Raw genomic sequence first — 20,944 nt, forward strand, 5'->3', positions numbered from 1 at the left:
AACTTCACTTTTGCCCTGAGTGTGAGTGTATTTAAATGACAGGAGAATAATCAGTGCCTTTTTGTGGTTTATTTTTCATTCTCAAGAAGCACTACATCAAACACAGAATCACCCTCCAGTGTGTGTGTAGATATTGTGTTTGGATAGCTGTATGGACTGTTAATCCTTTGGTCTCCTCTCTGTCTCTGCCTTCTGGTTCTCTTCTCTGGCTGCATATTTTATCTCTGGAACGTCCGTCTCGACTGATCTTGTCTATTAATCTGTCTCACATTCTGACTGCTCACCCAGTCGGCCCCCCTCTCGCTCTCCCACTGTGACCCGTTCCCTTATCTCTTTCATACATTTTACATCTTTCCCTCTTGCTTGGTCCATGCTACCTCTTAATCTACTTTCCATAATTTCTTTCCTCCCCCCATCCCATCCTTTGTTTGCATCCCATCTTATATTTAAATGAGTAATCTTAAAATACATGTAGTCAGGATTTTGGTGCTATTTCACTTCTTATTGCTGTAAGCGTCCTACTCTATTCTTAAAGAAAATCAATCTAAAGGTGTCTCAGTGACATTTCGATCGGCAGAGGAACATTGAATTGAATGTATTTAGCTTTTTATTGCTCTTAGCATTTGAGATTACAAATAACTCTGACATGATGATATTCCTTTGTTTAGAAAATATGCAGTAAACATTTTAAATATTTGTCCAAAATGGGAATAGCAATATAAATTAAATAGATCCATGACGTTCAGGAAAAGCAGTATTGCCCCCTCAGTGTGTGGGACAGGGGGAAGTGATAAGGAGAGAAAGAGGAAGCGTCAATTGTCTCACTGTGGTGGGGAAAACCTGGTTATTACTGTTGGTATAGACGAAGATCAGGATAAATAACTGACACAGAAATACCCACATGGCAGCCAGAAATAGCTAATTGGAACTCCCTGCTTATTCATACAGTATTAAACAATCGCAACAGTGTTTTTGTGCCATAATCAGCTCAGTGCGACTGAATATATCCAGGTTGAGTCCAGGTGTATTATATTTCTTTGTCTATTTTCTGCAATGCTCTCAGTTTCTCTAAAATTCCATTGAGGCTCATCATAGCTATTTTGTCTCCATCATCACATTTCCTGCCCCTCTCTCTCTCTCATCCTATTGACGGGGGGGTTCTTGATTAGAACACACACTGCCAATTTCCCTCACATCGCATCATTGCATTTGATTAGCTCTAACCCCTGCTCTCACCGTTATCACCACAAGCACAACAGGAAGCATCAGACATTCACACACACGCGCATATTTTCTCTGCACGGATACACATGCATGCATAACGCAAACTCACAACTTATCAGAACTTTGCAACTATCTGTATGTTTGCACAGGGCTATATGAACACACACACACACACACACACACACACACACACACACACACACACACACACACACACACACACACACATCTGGGCTGCTGCTCATGTTGTGGCAGCAGGGCATCAGGTAAAGCCCAGCGTGGCACTGACAGCTCCCCAGCCCTAATGAAGCATTAATAAACTGCAGCACAAAACAGCAGATCACACAGCAGCAGACAGCACACAGGGGGGATCACTGTAACCCCCTCTTCCTCTTATACTCCTCTACCCCAGCAGTTGCTTTTTGTCCACTTTTGTTGTTCAGGTTTCAGGTCCTTGAACCCCTTTTAATGAGGTTAGTGCATAAATAGCGTGATCATAGGTCACTTTCCATAACTTCGCCCACTTCCCTTTACAACCATAAAGTTGTTTTTACATTGCTGAATCATGCTACCTAATAAACCAATAAACTGAGTTAGACCAGTAAAGTTGCTTTTTGGTTCAAAGCCAGAAGGTAAATTCTCCAATAAAGCTTTTATTTGTGTATTTTATATATATTTCCCTCTGTTCGTTTGAGAGTTTTGGAGTTAAGTGATATCTGAAAGCTGTTCCAAGTGAGGTTTTTTTTTGTAATTTTGTGACATGCTGAGGGTGAAAACACTGAGAAAACAGCTTCAGGTGAAACATTTCTTCCAAAATGAAATAGAGGGAACAGTGGCCTCCCCTCTGGCAAACAGTAGAGCCCATCTACAGCATATAAAGCTAATCGGCTAAGTGGAGATATTCCAGTGTATTCCAGGGGGGTGTATTAATATAAATGCTCTTCCATTAGAGGAATTGAAGCATTTATTATAGAAAAGTGGTTGGAGTTATTCCAGAACTGCCTTTAAGAATGTGTCCTAGAACATGCAAAGGGTTAAAACAAAACAACAGAGCTTTATTTCCCTCAATTAGACATATAACAGAGTGATCATAAGAGTCCTGATAATGCTGTGTGTCCTGAAAGGCCTCCTCCTTTTACCTTTTTTAGAATCTAACCATTGCTAGATTGCCTTTTTATGACTTTAATTAGGTCTTTAGCTCTCAGCCTTATCTGTCCTATTTTAATCATTATCTTTTCAGTCTACATCTTGTTGAGCTTTGCTGATCTAATTGGCACTGAGGAGCTTTCTAATTTAGCAAAAACCAGCTCTGCCGACTGATTCAGCTCTCCGCTTTTTCTCCCCCTCTTTCGCCACCTTTCAAATGATGATAATGAGAAAATATAAGCCAGAACTCCCTCAAGTTTGCTGCTGCAAGCATGTTTTTTTCCCCCGTATATGCTTGTTAAACCGATCACATTCGCCCAAGCAATTTGCCTGCTTGTCTGAGTCTGAGAAGGGAGGCTTATCTGCACTAACGCCTCATCCAAGCCGCGCTTCGCTGCAAAAAAACGGCCCCTGTTAGCATTCAAATTGAGAGCCCCCACCTCCTCTTCCCATTCTACCTAGCGCGTGCCCCTTACCGCCGCCTCCCATTCTTCGCCTGTCAACATGCCAGCTTCGTTTTGAGGCGAGGGTGGGGAGAAAGAGAGAGCGTGGCTATTATTTAATGAGATCAAGAAGTGCAAGGAGAATACTGTTTACTGTCACTAAGCAAACAGGAGCCCACTCACCAGGAGAGGAGGATCACTCTGCTTCTCCCTCATCCTCCTCCCCACCCTCAGCTCAGGATGGCAGCTCCAGCTGTAGCCTGCAAGACTTTAACAACTACCATTTCACACAGTCTGTAAGGACTCTGACAAGGTTCTCTTCTCATCAGCGTGTATACATCTGAAAATCCCTCCATTCCAAACACCTGGGCCCTCAAAATCAGCACAGCTTTCAATGTTATCCCTAGTCTTTGTTCTTCACAACAAGAACAAAACCAGTTTTTTGTGTTCATGGCTCGTTTTACCTCCATGACTGTGATTTGAAATGGCCTTTTACCCGAGACAATAATGTTGTCTCTGTGAATCCCAGAGGTCATCACTGTGCTGTTCCTATGATTAGCCTCAATTTATGTGGGGGTCAAAGTCTGTCAGGTCAAGATTGACTATTGATGGCTCATAATGACTCCTGATTTCAATAAATAAAACAGTTTTTCCCCTCAGGAGCTGCAATGAGGTGGTATGTTAGGTATAGCAAATTATCCTCGAGTTGTCTTTGTAATGTAAAGAGTTTTCTAGTAGTTTGTGAAGCTCTGAGCACAGTACAGTCAGTGATCATTAAAAATCTAGCTCACCGAACCTCAAACAGAAGGAAGAGGAAAGGAGAAAAGGAAAGGGGAAGATGTGTCATGCAGATGAGGAAAAGGAGGTGGGCGGATATGCAGATCCTTTGATCAAGCAGCATAGCAGAGTGATCCTCGCACCGCGGCTGTCTCCACACATCCATAATATATCTCTGCACATTCTAAAAAGAGATTCAAGCAGACGTGTATTAATAAAACAGTGTTACACTATCCAGTCCATCCAAAGCATGGAATCATTTAAAAAAGAAGACAAATATAAACACATTCTCTCTTATCTTCATCTGAGGAGGGGGCAAAGCAACAACATAACAACGCGTGGTGTGGCGAAGGACTGCAGATTGAATTCAACCCTTGAAAATGGAATTAATTGACATTGGGTACAACAAAAGCTTGGATAATATTGGACATGGATAAATATTGACTCTAAAAGTGGTGAGTTTCGGAAATGAAACGGCTGCCAAGTCAGCTGCTCTCTCCAGGGAGAGCTCCATCTACCAGCCTGTTTGCCCACCAGAGTCATAAATATGTATCACGGCGCGAAATGAGAGTGATTGTAATCTGATGGCCGGCTTTTGTCGAGCTTATTAAACCCGAGAAAACCCCCCCGCCAGCGGCAAACAGATGTGAAATTAAAACTTCCACCTTGTGTCATTGAGATGAGTCGTTCGGCGGTTTAATTAGGGTGGAAACAAAGTCCTCCGGGAGGAAAACGCCTCTCTGCCGTCGTCTCATTTGTAGAAAGGTAAATATGCAGACGGCTGCTTTCAGACGCGGTGAATAAAGCATGTTTGAGCACAGCGTTACGAAACGTGGCGAAGCTCCTAATTCAATCGGCATTGTGCGGCAAATGAGACAGAAGATGGTTGTACGAGGAGACAGCTGTGACAGCACGTCCTCACCCAGAGGATTCAAGGACTTTTTCAGGGCCAGAATAATTTGGCGATCGGCTTCCAAATGTACACCAGAACCCATTTCAATAAGGTACCTTGTCAGCCATGAGGCACTCCAGTCCAAAAGAAGTAGCGAGCACCTGGAGTACAGCCAGTTGACAGGATATTTCAGTGTAACAAGCCTTCTCTGAGCACAAGTAAAGCTTGTTTTTCATGTGTGTCTTTCCTCTACTTCCAGCTCTGAAGGACCCCTGCACCGAGGTGACCTGCAGCTACGGCAGCACCTGTGTCCAGTCCTCCGACGGCCTGTCTGCTAAATGCATGTGCCCTCTGGGTTGCGAGGGCAAACCCCAGCAGACGGTGTGCGGCAGCGACGGAAAAGACTACCGCAACGAGTGTGAGCTTCATCAGCAGGCCTGCAAACACCAGAAGAACATCCGAGTGCAATACCAAGGGCCCTGTGGTGAGTTCACAGACAGCCGTCGTTCCTGCAAGAATGTGAAACTTTCATTTGTTCAAAACACACACACACTTCATGACGTGTTACCTTAAAAAATGACTCATTAGTACTTTGAGTTCCATGTTAATATAGCTTTCATTTGACCCAATACAGTCTCTTCTTCTTCTTTTCCTTCCTAAAATGCTCTTTCTGTTGTGTTGTTCTCTGGAGTGCATTCCAGTTATTAGCATTTCCTCCTCTCCCCTCACCACCTGCCCTCCTCTTTCCTTTCATCTCTGCACTATTTTGTTGTTTCCCTTTAAATCCTCCACTATCTTACAGCATGACCCTCTTAATTTCCATTCTCTTTCATGTGGCCATGCCTCAAGCAGCTTCTCCTGCAGTGTGAGACGCTCTGTAAGCAGGCCTTTAGACCCGTCCTCTCTGTCACCGCCCAGCTTCTCTGTTTGTTCTCCTTATCATCAAGCGGTTGTTGTTACTCTCATGGCGCTCAACTTAAGGTAATTTCTTGCAGCGAGCCTGATGGAGAAGTAGTGTTTTGTCAGCTACCATTGAAAGCGTCTGGGAGAAAGAGGAGGGTGCAACTAGAGATAGATGTACAGGTTCCCCCGGCAGAAGGTTGGTCACATAAATCCATCCTGAGTCGGCCAGTGTGACCTTAGGTTGCCCCCCACCTCCCTCTCCCTGGGGAGGGCTGAGGCATGAGGGGAGGCGAGCCTGGCCTGACGCTCTTAAATCTTTGTGTTGAGCAGTTCCATCTAAAGCTTTGGCTATTTCTGGTTGCCGACCCCAGCCAGCAACACGCGGTTGATTTATCCACAGCCTCTTGGTTTCCAGCAAGCCAACCATTCTCTCTGTAATTACCCACCTTGCTTAACTATAGCAAAGCGTGACTCCTAGAAGCAGTTCTTCCCTCTTAATGGGAGGTAATGGTCTCTCCCACAGATAATGGTGCGGCTGGCGGGTGAGGCGCTGCATTATACAGAGACACTGCATGTATTATGATTAAAAACTCCTGTTTGGTTTGCTAGCCTCCTCTAGAAGCCTCTGCATTGTGCTCACAGAAAAACAATAGCAGGGCCTAGACAGAACGAGCCGCTCCGCCTTCCAGCCCTCCGCCGCCAAACTGCTCTGTCTCTTTTTTATTCCCACATATTGTCACACTTTGTATCCTTGCCTGACTTCTTGGAAAACATTTCTTCATTTTCTTTCTCTTTCCACTTTTCCTTTCTACTCTCTTCTCGGAGATAGGACGTTTCATTTCTCGGTGTGTTTTGAATGACTCGCCAGCAGCTTGGCAGTGATTTAATATGTGGCGGCGCTTCATAAATCCTTTGTCTCCCCGCGTGCTGAAAGCGGAGGATTACACCCGGTCTCCTGTTTCAAGGAGTAACCCCGCACCCGCCCCACCCCACAATCAGCCCATCCACAAACCAATTCCATTATGATCACCACTGATAGGGCCGAGTGTGTCAGACCGATGCTCCCAAGGAAGGAGGCAAATCAAACAGACCCCTCACTTCATCCATTTCCTTGTCTCCGCTTCACATGCTTACGTCCGGCTCTCAACTGCTGGGAAATGGATAATATCTGTGAAGCTGCGGTGATTGAGGATCATGTCTCTGCTTTGCCTGTTACTCTTCTCTGTATTCGTATTTGCTCCTCTCCTCTCCTCTCCTCTCCTCTCCTCTCCTCTCCTCTCTTCTCCTCACCGTTGTTTACATGCGTTTTGAACAAACACCAGCCAATACATTCAATCCATTTAGGGATGATTATTCAGCTTGAAGACACATAACAGGTATATTGTTATTAACCGTGAGAAACTGCCATATTAAAGCTGTACTTAAAGTGGTAGTGAGAATAATACTTTGGAATGAAATGAGCAGTCTGCAGTAATAAGACAATTAAGCCAGCACACACACACAACACATCCTGTTATCTTTTGACAGCTTTTTTTCCCGGTTGCCAAGTAATTATTTTGTCTTCCATTTACGACTAAAGTAAGAAAGTTGTTTTAACAAATAATTCTAATTCTATCGTCAGGGATCGGATTTACATTTGGAATTATTTTACATGACTTCCCAAATGAAATCATCTAAGTGGGTGCATACTTGGATAACGTCCGTTCCTTAGAGAATATTGACAAAACCTCCCTCTCTCCCTTTCTACACAGACCCATGTAAAGACAACGAGAACAGCCTGAACGTCATGTGCAGAGTGGAGGCTCTCACCCGCCAGACCCTCATCTTTGCCTCTCCCGGGTCGTGTCCCCCAGCCAACGAGCCACTGTGCGCCAGCGACGGTCAGACCTACACCAGCGAGTGTGCCATGACACGGACAGGCATGCAGAAGGGCGTCAAGCTCAGGAAGATCCATGCAGGACCGTGCAGGAGGCTGGGTAAGGCAACAAGGCCACGGATATGGAGGCGTTATGTAGAGGAATTTGCTGTGGACAAAACATATTAGCTTGTATTACACTTAAAGCTACAAAAAGAAAAGCTCTTTGCCCCCCAGGTCTCTAAGGTTCATCTTTATCTCACATTTATCTCTCATGTTGTGAACTGTCTGTCTTGAAATGACTTCTAGCCTGAGTCTGCAGTAGCCATCCTATGTTAGACCTCCATAGGCACTAAGAAGCAGCTGTCAACATTTCATATGTGTTTATGTGGCCATGGGTCCAGAGGTAAAGGTCTGATTGATTTTGAATGTTGACAGTGTTAGGTGACTGTTATGAGGTTAGATCAATACAAAGTGCATGACTATAAAACTGTCACGAGAGAAGCCAATCATGACTCCGGGAGAGAAACCAGGCAGACAAATTGGCTCATGTACATAACAAATGTGGGGCTGAAGCTGAAATCAATGTATTTCTGAATCAATTCAGCAGCTCTGTTTCAATAGTTTTCCCTTGATTCGTATACAAGTAAGGCCTCTACAGACATAATCAATCAGATTGAAATCTTTCTATACCTGCTCGCTTAAGCCAATTCATGCCACGCCTGTCAAGTATATTTATTCTCATAAATCCGTCGCCACATTTTAGCCTCAACCACAGCAAATCCTAAAATAAGCCCAAATCTGAATGTAAACGTCCCGGCTCATTGGCACTACCAGCTCACACACTGCCATGGCAGATGGTGCATGCCCCGAGAAAATCACAGACTCTAAGAAACTGCAACATATGTAAAAACATAACACACAGCACTTCTTTTATTTAACATAGAATGCTGTATTTGTAATATATGCAACAGGTGTAACACATTATGAGGGTGAAGCACTGAACTGCATGCATTCCCAGCCAAGCTACAATTACACCTCATCTGTTAAGAGCAGAGCTAAGAACAACACACAGCACTAAAACTCTAAGATACAATAGAGCGAACTGTTCAACTGCACTCCACTCCATTACAAATAGATAAATGACTATGAGGTCTTGGGGTCTGTACTGTATTCATGCTAGCAGCAGCTTCCCCCGGCTTGATAAGAGCCCCTGGGGTTGTTATCTGTGCTATTAGAACATGGGGTTTAAGCTTTCGTCAACAAAGAGCTGTCAGCTTTTACTGTACTGTCTGATAGCCATCGGAGGGAATCCAATTTTCCCACTGTGTCGTTGGCAGGACCTAGTGAAGCCTCGGCTGTGTAACTTTACAGGAATGATGTTTGCAGCCTCCCCCCTCCCCCCATGTACCGAGACCCCCCAACCAAGCCAAAGACACGAAAGGATCACTGTCGGATGCCCCCTTTGCTCAGTCGACAATGAAGACAGACACACACTCCGATACACCCGATTACCCTGTTTACTGTGTCTGACAGGCTGATGGAGGCTGAGCAGTACACAAGGGCAAATCCCTGTGTTAATTGTGTGTGTGGGTGTGGGTGTGGGTGTGTGTGTGCTAGCACAGAAGGACACTTTTCTCGTACTTTCCACTTTTCTGCTCTGTCTTTTCTCATATGAAAGAGCAATTCAATTGGAAACAGAGCTCCATGAAATCATATCCCTTAGCAAATTACAAAGTGGCAACTAATGAAAAAGGCCGTTTCCCCTTGTAGCCATGACATTACATATCCTCCCTACCCCACTCGCGCAGAAACAGCGGCAATGTAATTAAGTGTGGCACGACAGGATTTTCTAGAAAAGAAAAGAAGGAATCGACTGGCTTTTCAAAATGGATCCAGTGATCAGGAGTGAAATAAATTGGGAGCCTCGTCGGCGCCTGGAGAGCCGAGGTCGGGCTTTAAATTGGATTCTCTCCACTTCAATGGCAAATTTGCTTTTTCAAGTTATTACCTTTTTTATTTTTGCGCTTGGTTTCTGCTTAGTATTCAAAATGTGATCAATGTAAAAGTTCATATTTAACCTTTAAATTTAAGTTCTGGAGTTTTATTTTATTTTCAATAACTGTTCAAGCAACTTTTGGATTTGGCAAAGCTTCTGTCCAGTCAGCCACCCTGAGTGACTGTAATAGGAGGTATAACTTTATATGTTAATCATCGTATATAGCAAGGATTACATCATCAAAATGTAAAAAAAAAATATGAAAAAGCACAGAACTTCAGAGAACTCATGTCCCAAAGATGAAGTAAACAATCCACAATCAACAAAAATGTACGAAAATGAACTGAAAGCTTTATTTTGTCCCATCTGTGGCAGAATAATACCAAAAGTTCATGAACACACAGTTTGAATTGACCGTCGTTTTGTCCTTTTTTCTCCAGAGGAGTGCAAGGAGGAGTGCCGCTTCAACGCCGTGTGTCTGGTGGAGCAGCTGAACGTTCGCTGTTCCTGCGATCCCATCGAGTGCGACGGCACCTACAAACCCGTGTGCGGCAAAGACGGACGCACCTACGCCAACGACTGCCTGAGGCGCAAGGCCGAGTGTCTGAGCAAGACCCACATCCCCGTGAAGCACCAAGGGCCCTGTGGTGAGTGGAGGTGGAGGGTGGGAAAGATGGAGGCAGCACTCCAGGTGTGTTTCCTCTCAAGCCCTCTGTCCTTTTGGGTCTTTTCTACAATGTATAACAGTGTGTTTCCTTTTCTGTATCTTTCAGGCTAATATATGTGTGTGTGTGTGTGTCTGTGTGTCCTGTAAACTTTACTGAAGTGCGTCTGAAGTGGTTCAGAGATGCTTTGTGAAGGGGAGGGGTTACTCTGACAGGATGTATTTGCCTCCTTTATTAAAGCCACGCCGTCACTTCGCCACCCGTTCTCCACCTCCTCATCCATATCCTCACCCTGTCATGCTTCATCCCGCCATCTCAAACCCTGAGACAAATGAAACGCCGCCTTCATGTTTCATTCATCCGTTCTGTCTTCAGTAGTGCCAGTCTTCCACTCCAGTGGCTTTTTGTCGTTTTCGCCTCTTTGTCTCTGTCTTTTTGTCTTGTGTGTTGCTTTCTTTGTATAAAAAGCTATTCTTTCTTGTTTCAGTGCGTCAGTCAGTCTGTCTGTCTTTGTCCATGTGGTCGTCTTCCTGGCTGTCTGGCCGCAGGTGGAAATGTGGGGGGGGTCACCCAGTGGGTAACCTCAGCTGGTGGATTGCTCCCCTCATAAGCTCTCCCCCCCTTCAAGTGGACCAAACAGGAGTGATCTTGCACCGGTGTCTCTTCGACTTGTTTTTCCTCTGTCTCTTCCCTTTTCCTATTGTCTCTGAGTGTCTTTCTCCCTCCCCTTCCTCCATTTGTGTCTTAAATGTACTACCTCCTGTTTACCTTCCTGCAAAGATGTGACCCATGAGGTTGCAGAACTTTCTCTCTATGCCTGCGTTCTGTGTTTCTGTTCCTCTTCTGCACCTTTCCTCCTCTGCGACTGTGTCACCGTGTTCCAACCCCTTCCTTTATGCATGATGTCATGCATGTCGGCTCCTGGAACCTCAAACACCTCCCTAACAACTCCTCCTCTTTATCAGAACTATCTTATAAACACTTGCAACTCTTACAGAAACAAGAAATACTTTCTTTCAGCCCATTTTTGAGTTGATGTATGGATTTGTCTCATGTGTGAACAGATGATGTCCCTGTTCAATTAAGCCTCATGACATTTGCTCTATGTTATAATATGCATTTCTCAGAATCTGCTGTGAAATCGTTTTTCTCTGGTCTAGCTCATTTCCCAGTCACCACCAGCTTGTTACGACCCGTTTCCTGATACCTGTTGGATTTGTTCACATCTTACAACTCGCTAACAGTTGGAGCCAAGCAGTGGTTAGGACTAGAGCATGGGAAATTAGAATGGACATGTCAAATTGGGAGAAAAAGGGTCAAATTACAGGCTCCGGTTCTTGGTGTCGCAAGGAATTGAGTCACCGAGTCAGCAGACAACAGAGCTGTTGTATGATTTAGCTGGGAGTCCCTGTCCGCACTCTCTGCCTGTCTCGGTGTTGTGACAGGCGGATGAAACACTCGCGATCTGTCCGTCCTCCAGGCAGGTGATGGAGTTGCATAGCAAGTTATCTCCAGTCGCGAGTTCTCATTAGCATTACTCAGCCGTCTTGAGTTGTGCATAAATTACCCAGTAGAAGCAGAACGGCGACGCTTACGCTCCGCCGTATTTGATTTATTCAGCCAAATCACCTCTCAAGTCCGTCTCCTCCCCTCTTCTGCTCAGCTATTTTACTTTCCTTTTGTCTCTCCCTCCTTCCTCCTCTCCCTCGTGCATCCCCCAGCTGTCAACAATGGCTAGTATATTTCTTGAATGCATTTTTATTGACATTTGCATATTTCTCCAAACGGAACACTGCAAATGCCAGCCCCTTGATTCCGTTTTAATTAAACATCAAGAAGCAGCCAGCATATGTGCCTGCTGAGACTGTCGGTTAAGTCAGACAGACGATACGCACGCAAGGTGTGTCCGTATGTGTGTACACCTAAGAATGTCTTTCTCGCTTTCTTTCTTTCTTTCTTTTCTCCGTCCCCGATGTCCTTTCCATGTTGGTATCTGTGTCTGAAGGACTGGGTTCAGATTAGATGGAGGTCGTTCTCTCTGTGATCGCTCTGCCCATAAGGCTTTAAGAGATTCAAAGCCCCGGCAGCCACCCAAGGGAGTCGGCTCTGTGTGCGCCCGTCTGAAAAACCTCCTTTGTGAGGTCGATCAATAGCTTGTACTTATCAATTCATGTGCCGCACAACAGTAACAGTAACGGCATAGACACATACACAGTGTGATGTCCTGGTGCTATGACAGTGACTGGCACCGTCTCACTATGAGTCACAATGAACACTGTGTCATCTCGGCACGGACACACACACACCCACACACCCACACACCCCACCTCAGGGCTTCTGGGAAACTTCAGCGTGTCTGAAAATGAAGAGGTTGATGTATTATTTTATTATCTGATTAATAAGCTCAAGCGTGTGTTTGTGGTGGGGTCAGGCTGATCGATCGCCCTGCCAGGTTGTCAAGTGGATGAACTTCTCCAGATCTGACAGTGTCGTAAATCTCTGTTCATGCGGGTGACAGCGCCTTAATGTGAGTCCCATCTTGTCCCTCCCCCCAACAAAGGGGACGACGGGCTGGAGAGCAAAGGGGCAACATACCCACAATTCCTTTCATTTCCTTTATTAGCTTACTCTATAAACTGATGGCAAATTTCCAAAAGACTTGACTGAAGCCACACAAGAACATAGTGAGACACTTACAGGATTTCTCGGAAGTGAGTCAGAAAGGACCGCTGGGAAAATGAGTCCACCTGCTGTCAGAAGGACGCTGATTGCAAACGATCATCAAGTGAGACTGAGAGAAGAAAAGATGTTTGTGTCTCCGTGTGAGATGACACAGCTGCTTACACATCAAACCTCATCACTTACGTTTTAACCCGGGCCTCATTTTTCCCTCCTATCTGCCGCCATAGTGATTGATCGTGCTAAAAAAATTCCATCACCCTCTTCACTATAAATCCAAGGAAAAACACAATTAAAAGCCGTTCAGCCTCAGCCTGCAGGTGGAGACGGATCCATCCAGTGTTTGATTAAAGACTAAGAAGTATCTGTTTCAGGATTGATTTTAAAATCCCTACAAACGGACAATTTCTGGCGCGAGCTTTTCCACAGAGTCAAACACAAACAAAGAAAAGGCTGACTTTCTTTCTCTCTTCTATACTTTTTTTTCCTTTATGTACTACTTCGCTTTCCGTCCTTGTCGTCCTTGTGAGAGTTGGGGAGTCGCCAACAGATGCTTATTAAAACGAGCTCCCTCACACACGTCAGATCAGAATACGGAGGAATACATTTTGCGGCCAATACAGCGACATAATCATTCCACACTTTAAACTGGCTTTTTTTTCCCCTCCAACACAGTCTGCAGTCTTTTTTTTATTCATTTTTATTCTCTTTGAAAAATCGATCCAATTTCCACTGTATGCAAAAGGTGCCATCTTTGTGACACCTTTATTGCAGCCTATCAACCAAATCTGGATGCTGCAAACTGCTCAGCCCTGACACGCAGATAAATTTGGCAGCGACAACAGTGAAAGTGGGCCATATCTCTGTAGTGCATTTTTCCAATTCTGATAAAAACTGCTCAGCGGGGGTAGACAGGTCCTTGTTGTACCTGTGTGTGTGCGCAGTGTGCTCCGCTTGATGTGTTTTGGCCCTTAGAATTGCTACTTTCAGTTCTATTAAAAGATACTTCTGCTGTGTGTCAAAAACAAGTGCTTGCTGTGCGAGCCTGTATGTGCATGCGTCTGTGGAAATTGGTCAGCGGTGCCTCCAGTAAAAAAAAAACGAACTTAAGCTGCACAGACTTCAGATGTCCCAAAAATCGCTGAACCACTCAAAATCCATAACAATCTTTCCTATCTTCGTCTTGGGTCTTGTATCTTGACGACTCGGTGGCGTGCAAACTACACGATTGAGTGCTGCAAGGATCTCACACTCGGGCGGACGTGACAAACATCTGAAATCGATACTCGCGAAACTGCACTTAAGAAGCTGAAAGCCACAATAATTCACACTGATTTTGCCAATATGGGCAAAAACAAGTAGGAGCTGCTTGCTCCTGAAGTAGTGTGTGTGTGTGTGTGTGTGTGTGTGTGATTGTGTGTGTGTGTGTGTGTGTGTGTGTGTTATTTTGGGCAGAAAAACAAAAGAAGTCACAAATAGGCACAAAGTTGTTTTTGTTGCTTCTATTTCCTTTCAAGTTCTCACAGAGCTATCGAAGTGACATGTCATAGAACTTCTCAAACTTAAAAAGCACCTCAGATATTGCAACAGCATCTTCAAATTGTCAATGTGTGATGGCTCCAAGATTGTGGCAGGAAGTGTCTCTGAACTGCTTGGACAAGTGTCACAAACAACTATTTGCCCCATTTTGTGCCAGATTGTTTTGTCTGGGACTGGAAAAGCATGTGGGGTTTAGATGGGGGGAGTTGTTGCCCCAAGTGAAGGAGTTCAAGTCTCTTGGAGTCTTGTTCAAAAAGAGAGGGAAGGATGGAGCATGAGAACGACAGGTGAACTGGTGCAGCATCGGTTGCGAAGCAGATGCTGTTTAAACTATTGTGGTGAAGAGAGAAGTGAGGCTGAATGCAAAACTCTTCAGTTTACCACACAGGTGAAGACCTCAGATATCAGGAGGAAGCTCCGGGGCGGAACCGCTGCCACTAGATGAAGCTACAGAAAGCCGAAGAGTGACATAAGAAAATGTGGAATTCAGTTATATCAATTTGAAAAGGAGGACAATAAGGCTTGTGCTGCGTTGCAGAAAATGATACGGTTGCAGTTGTGTGACGTAGCTCAATGGAAGGGCATCATCTCTTAGCATAAGTAAAAGAAGAGGAGAGGAGTTTATAAAAAGGCGGTCATGCTGTCCATAAAATAGAAATGCAAGCAGCAGTGCAGGTTTGGAGAACGTAGAGGAGGAACATTCTGTCTGAGCACTCCAACACACTGTTAGAGAGCAGAATACTGGCAGACACACTGTGATAAAACAAACAATAGAGATAGTTCAGGTGGACACGTACATTTCTAGGTGTTTTTTGAGTGTTTGTTTCTGTGTTCATGCATAGAAATAGAGAGAAAGCGTGAGCTGCTTGAAATGTGCTGCCTGGCGTCTGCAGAGGTTAACACAGAATCAGTCAGCGGACAGACTGTCATTGACAAACAGCTCTGCACACAGCACAAGAAGCAGAGACAAATCTGTCATCTAAGCTGCCAAGGCTCAGTGTCCAATATTTCATCATTTGCATGTTTATTTGATGAGCCTGAGTGTTCTGCGGCTTTGGTGATCACACTCCTAAACAGAGTTACGTGAGTCCATACGTCAGCCTGAGATCACCGCTGCTGTTTATGTCAACTTCATTAGAGGGAGTGGCGTGGGTGTCACACTGACAGCAGCCAGGGACCACCAGTCTACTTACTTTGGGCCCCCTGGCTGTCATTTCACAGAGAATGTGGGTCAACAAGGTGTCAGCAGTGACTCAAAACATTATGGGTGATGTATGCTGTCTGGAATTTGATCCCCGGCACAGTTATTCCCCTCGCTGAATATTTAAATGTCTGCAGGAGACGCTGTTTCCCTGTTTACTAACCCAATATGTCAGAAAGTGACAGATTCCAGGGATATCTACAGAAAGTTGGGTCGTGGAAGTGTTGGTTAGATGTTTGAGGCAGATTCAAACAGACATTCCTGAGGATTGGTCACATTTACGCTGGTGGCAAATAGTTCTAAACACACGCAGCTACCAAAGTGAAGAGATGTGATTTTCACTTTCACTGTATTTTCTATGTTGCGTCTATCAATTAAAGAGAAATATCCATCATCTATTGACCTTGGGTGGCAAACACAGCGCAGCCATGGCTTGTTTGTCACAGACAGGCAGGGTTTAGATGTGGCATCAGCTCTGATAGATCCGTGTCACCAGATCAGGGACCTCAGCATGTCTCCGGTCCCTTTCTACTTTCCACACGCTGGCTTACCACTTTCAAGAGCGTGTTATTAGTTGTTAAAGCGGCTTCGACTGCGCTCCCGCCTGTGATAAGCAGTAGACAGATAAAGCCGGCGGCTATGTCTTTTGCTGTATGCTAATATAGCCCTTCCTCTACCGCCTCCCTTTACCTACACTAATATGATACATAAATGTTTTAATGAAGCAGGCAGAGTGAGGTGAAAGCCCCGGAGGAGGAACCTGGAAGGTGGGACTCGCTGTAGATTGGAGCTCTGTGTTGTTGCAGGTGTTGTCGATTGTCCTCGCCAGTTGGCGGCTGAAAGCATCACCTGGATCCCGTCGATTCGCCCCGCTGCATAATACGTGCACACACACCCGAGGGAATGAAGCAATTAACATATGTATGAGCTTAGGGTTGATGGCAGAAGCTTTCGCAAAAAATAATCTCCAAAACATTTACATGTGACAAGGGCTCAGCAGAATCTCCTGTAGCATGAACATGGATACTGAGGACATGGTCTGCACACGCTTCACACATGTGCAGAACACCTGACAAGAGCCTTTACAGCTTCTTCTATTCTGACTAAAGTTCTATTGTGGATATCCTCGGTATTTTCCACCGTTAAATCTGCTGTAATGCCGTAAGCGGACACATTAACTCAGAGGAACGCGTCCCCTCGGTATTTTCCGCCTTAGTTGGCCGGGGTCTCCTCCTACACGGCTTGACGAGCCACAGCCCAACCTGATGCTCCCCCGAGCCCTGAGTCGGGCCGTGCCATTAAAATACCACTCTAATTAAAGCAGGAGTTACACAGTGGCTGACAGGAGAGGAGACAGACTGAGGTGACACCCAGAATGTAAAGTCCTCTCAGCCCGCATCCGCACAGAAACAGAGCAGAGCTGAATCCTTGATTAAATGGAATTATTCATATTTTTTGCAGTTCCTCAGCTACAGAAACCATCGGCTGCACTCACTCAGCAGAGGGGGAAGTAACGAAGTACATTTACTCTCACGTGTCAGAGGAAACGCTGTACTTCATCATATCCCTGTAGTTTGTCACAACACATTTATCTTCAGTGTGTCCCCTTTAATACCACTTTGTTTCCTCCTCTCCTTCCTTGCTCCATTGTAGCTTCCTTTTCACTTTCACTTCATTCACCCCTTCTTCCCGCTTTCCTCTCCTACTCTTCCTTCCTTACTTCCTCATTTCTTTCCTCCTTCTTCCCTGCCCACGTCCTACCTTTGCTTTGTGCTGTGTTTGTTTCCTAATTCCCTTACATCCATTCCTCAAATTGAGCCAGTTACCAACATTTTCCTATTTACGACAAATTGAATAGTTTACTGAATAATTGAACACACTGGAAAGAACCACATTCTTCACATTGAGTACGTTTTACTGTGTATTTCATATGAATACAAGACGTTTACTATACTATAAGTATCAGAGCATTGCTATGTGTTGTTGCTACTTGCATTAAGTAAATGATTACATTACAGCGATAGGAGTTTATTCTGAAAACACTAATATATGCAGGGAGAAATGTAATTAGCCCCTTTGAGAAGGCAGAGGGAAAAGAAAAAGAATTTCAGCTTGTCTGCAGTGTCGGATTGCGGTTTCAAAGCCTCTGACTGCATCTGAGAGAAAATGATACGGCAGAAGTTTTTGCTTTGAATATGTAAGTCGTCTCAGCTCCACACAAAGATGTTGACACATACACACCCCTGATCAAAGTTTGTAAGAAGTCACTAATGACAGAACTTCCAACTCATACCAGTTCTCCTCAAACTGTTTTTGGATACTTGCGGGAGTTTTGTGTTTCTTCGCCGTCCTTTTCATTGATAAATGGAGCAGAAATGTTGCCCTGCAGAGGATGAAAAAGAAGTTTAGGGAAAAGATTGCTTTCATCTTTTTCTGTGTGAGAAACACTTAGACAGAGATAGCAGTTAGATGTTAGGAGCCCACCCATGAGACGTGAACTGGTGGACCTTTCAGCAGATTGCGCTGTTTATCTTGGATCACAAGCTTCACGGCAGTTACACGCACAAACACACCAGCATTGAGAAACGATCACAGCACATGAGTTGTTCCTGAAGCTTTACCAAATCAAGCCCCATTTAGCTGCCTATAGTATGTGGCACCTTATGTTGCACCTCTACGCTCTTTGAATCAGTGTGTTGGCATGAATACAGAGAAATCAATAGAGGTGTTCCACTTTCGAGTGTGAAACATTCCTCACACTTTGTTTTAGTTTGGGAGTGTGTAGCAGTGATTGCTTCTTTCACATGCACACGTCCTTCATACACAGAGTAGACAGTGTGGTACAGAGTCACAGTGTGTCAGAATGCCAGCTTTTTTTGTCGTCGTATTTTTCCAACCTGATCATCATTGTTTTTATCACACCACCACTTTTATGTAATAATTACCACAGTTAACAACAAGTATAACATGAAAAAATATATATCCCAGCTTTACAATGTTGAACCTGACAGCTTTATTGTTTTAGATCTGCTAAAATTGGTTAAAGAAAATAAACTAGTTATAGAGTAATAGAAATAGTAATAGAGTTTCTAGTATTGATTAAAAAAAATCAAATTCAAAATGTGTTGGTGAATTTAAAGTGTAAAAGGGAAACATTGCCCTTTCTGTTCTACAGCAATCACAATTCCACTACTCAACCCAAAACTTAAGCGTATCTTATCCCTCCCTCCACCTGCACCTTAATAAGAGTGATGAAAGAAGGTAATTGCCTCTCTCTCTCTCTCTCTCTCTCTCTCTCTCTCTCTCTCTCTCTCTCTCTCTCTCTCTCTCTCTCTCTCTCTCTCTCTCTCCTTCTCTCTCTCTTAGTCGCTGATAATTTAGCATTAGAGCTACAACAGGGGGGTGATCTGCAATGCTTCCCAATTTCTAAATGAAGCAGAGTGTTCCAAATATGCCAAGTAGTCCTCCTGCGATGCCATCTAATCCCATAATGGTCATGGTAATGACGGAGCCGCGGGTGGCTTCATTATGATGGGCAGTTTCCATGACAGCACCTCCCCAACAAAGCTAAAGGAAAAAATATTAGTGTGGATTGGGAGAAAGTGTGATTTCTTCTCATCAGAGATGATTTGATATCGTTTTGTCTCAAATTTAGCTCTGTGATTCATCCCTCAAGCATGAAACTTTCCAAATGAAAATCACTGTGAAGCCACCTTATCTCCAACTTCCTCTCTACGATGTGGGATATGGCATTTCCGAGCCGTCCCACTTCAAGGCCTTGACTCAGCAATCAAGCCATGCCCTCAGTGCTCACACACCCATAGTCACAATAGCGTGGAATGTTTTCACCGACACATAAAGCTATGAAGAATTGATCGAGTGCAAGTCGGAGGCGGCGATCAAAGCATTGTTCACATCATCTCCTCAGGTGTTTCCTCTCCCGATCCGTATGGGTTTTATGCCCAGCACTCTGTCGCTACTTTTCTCACATCCAATCATAGGTGCAAAAGCCTGTCCTGGTTTTAATGAAGTCATGCTGGAGTTGTAGCATGAGAGACTGCCACTTCTCTGTGATGTTCACAGTTCATCTCAGCCTCTACCCAGGAGCTTGCCTTTTCTGAATTATTAAGAAGAAGGCCCTTTCTTCTCTTTGCCTTATTCGTTTTCTCTCTCTCGCTACATTTCCTCTGACGTACGCGCACACTTTCCCCCCCCCCTCGTGTTCTTCCTTATTCCCTCTACCATGTCAGTTCTGCCAGCTTTGGCTATAGTGCTGACTCGTACTTAGATGCAAATGGTGGCCTTTTGAACGAGTACATTGGGAACATCAATTAATCTGGGCATTTTACCTCGCTGACAAAAAGGCAGCGCAGTCATTGTTCCCCGGCTGTTTTATCTTCATTGTGCCACAGGGCCGTGTTTTTATCCGCTGTCCTCATGGCGTGGGATACTGCCGACTCTTCAAAGATTCAGGATACATCAGTGTAGGTACAAAGGCGAGGAAATGACATAGGAAGCAAAGGAAGCAGAGGTGTCACAGAAGTAGGACTGTGTTACATATTTTATCATTACTTTTTCACTTCTACAACCACTTTCTAACACTAAGCCTGCAGTTCTCCATGTATCTCTACTCTGTCTTGCCTCCCTGTCACCAATGTCCTTTTCTAACCAATTCTTTCTTCGACCTCTACTTTGTTTTCTCCTCAATCCTCACGTACTGTGTGTCCACTGTGTCTGCCCGCCTCTAACTGTGTTCTCTGTCTCCTGGGCGATGCTGGATTGTTCGGGCTTCAGATCTCCACGTACCAAGCCCGTGCCTGGAGAAAGTGTGTGATCACGGGGCAGTGTGTGTGGTGAAGAACAGCGAGCCGGTGTGCGAGTGCCCCGAGGCCTGCCCGCAGACGTCCGACCCCGTGTGCGGCTCTGATGGCCACAGCTATGGAAGTCCCTGTGAAATGCGAGCGATGGGTTGCGCCCTGCAGAAATCCATCCACATGCAGCACAAAGGACCCTGCGGTGAGTAGCTGCACTCTGGACTGCAGAGAGTCCTCATCCGTATGCTATTACTGCACATAATGCTGTTTTCAGAATTGTGGTTGTGTTTGCTTTGTAGCTAATCACGAATCAAATATCTTCCATGTTGCATTTACCTCATGGTTTGGTTTTGCAGAGGGGAAAACTAAATATATCAACAAAAAGCAACATGAGAGCACACACACACTCGTTGACCACAAACTGTTTGCGGGAGTAACAAAATCTAAATAGGAAGAGGGTTACCATGCTGGGATATCTAAATAACTTGCCACAAGGACAGAATTGAGATATTTGTCTTGATCAATTGGGCAAAAGAAAACATGCAATGTGCCTGAATTTGACTTCAAAACAACCACATGTATTGCTTCAAGTGTGGAGAAGATGTGGTGTCTCAAACAGAGGAGAGGAGAATGGACAGCATACTGAGCTATGTGCTGAAATGATTTGTTTGAAAAGCCAGCAGGTCTATCTGTAGGTAATTCTTGCTTTTGCATTCTAGAGAGTGAGCACCATTGTCACAAGTAACGCAAGGATTGGTTGAATTTCCATTAATTCTTGCAATTTCAAGATCATAAATGATATAAAGT

At 44.6% G+C, this 20,944-nt stretch overlaps 1 protein-coding gene across 2 annotated transcripts in view; it reads left to right on the top strand.

The window, feature by feature from the left end:
* The window catches only part of agrn (agrin), a 224,083-nt gene that overhangs the window by 142,953 nt on the left and 60,186 nt on the right, over nt 1-20,944 (top strand). For both annotated transcript variants that reach the window (XM_076167235.1, XM_076167236.1), the window contains 4 exons: nt 4,742-4,966; nt 7,137-7,361; nt 9,680-9,886; nt 20,118-20,339. In XM_076167235.1, coding sequence (XP_076023350.1) covers nt 4,742-4,966; nt 7,137-7,361; nt 9,680-9,886; nt 20,118-20,339 — 879 coding nt within the window. The remainder of the gene's footprint in view (nt 1-4,741; nt 4,967-7,136; nt 7,362-9,679; nt 9,887-20,117; nt 20,340-20,944) is intronic.

Source organism: Genypterus blacodes, unplaced genomic scaffold (assembly GCF_046128005.1).
Source record: "Genypterus blacodes isolate CSIRO-AG114 ecotype Tasmania unplaced genomic scaffold, CSIRO-AGI_Gbla_v1 ptg000156l_1, whole genome shotgun sequence".
Lineage (NCBI taxonomy): Eukaryota > Metazoa > Chordata > Actinopteri > Ophidiiformes > Ophidiidae > Genypterus > Genypterus blacodes.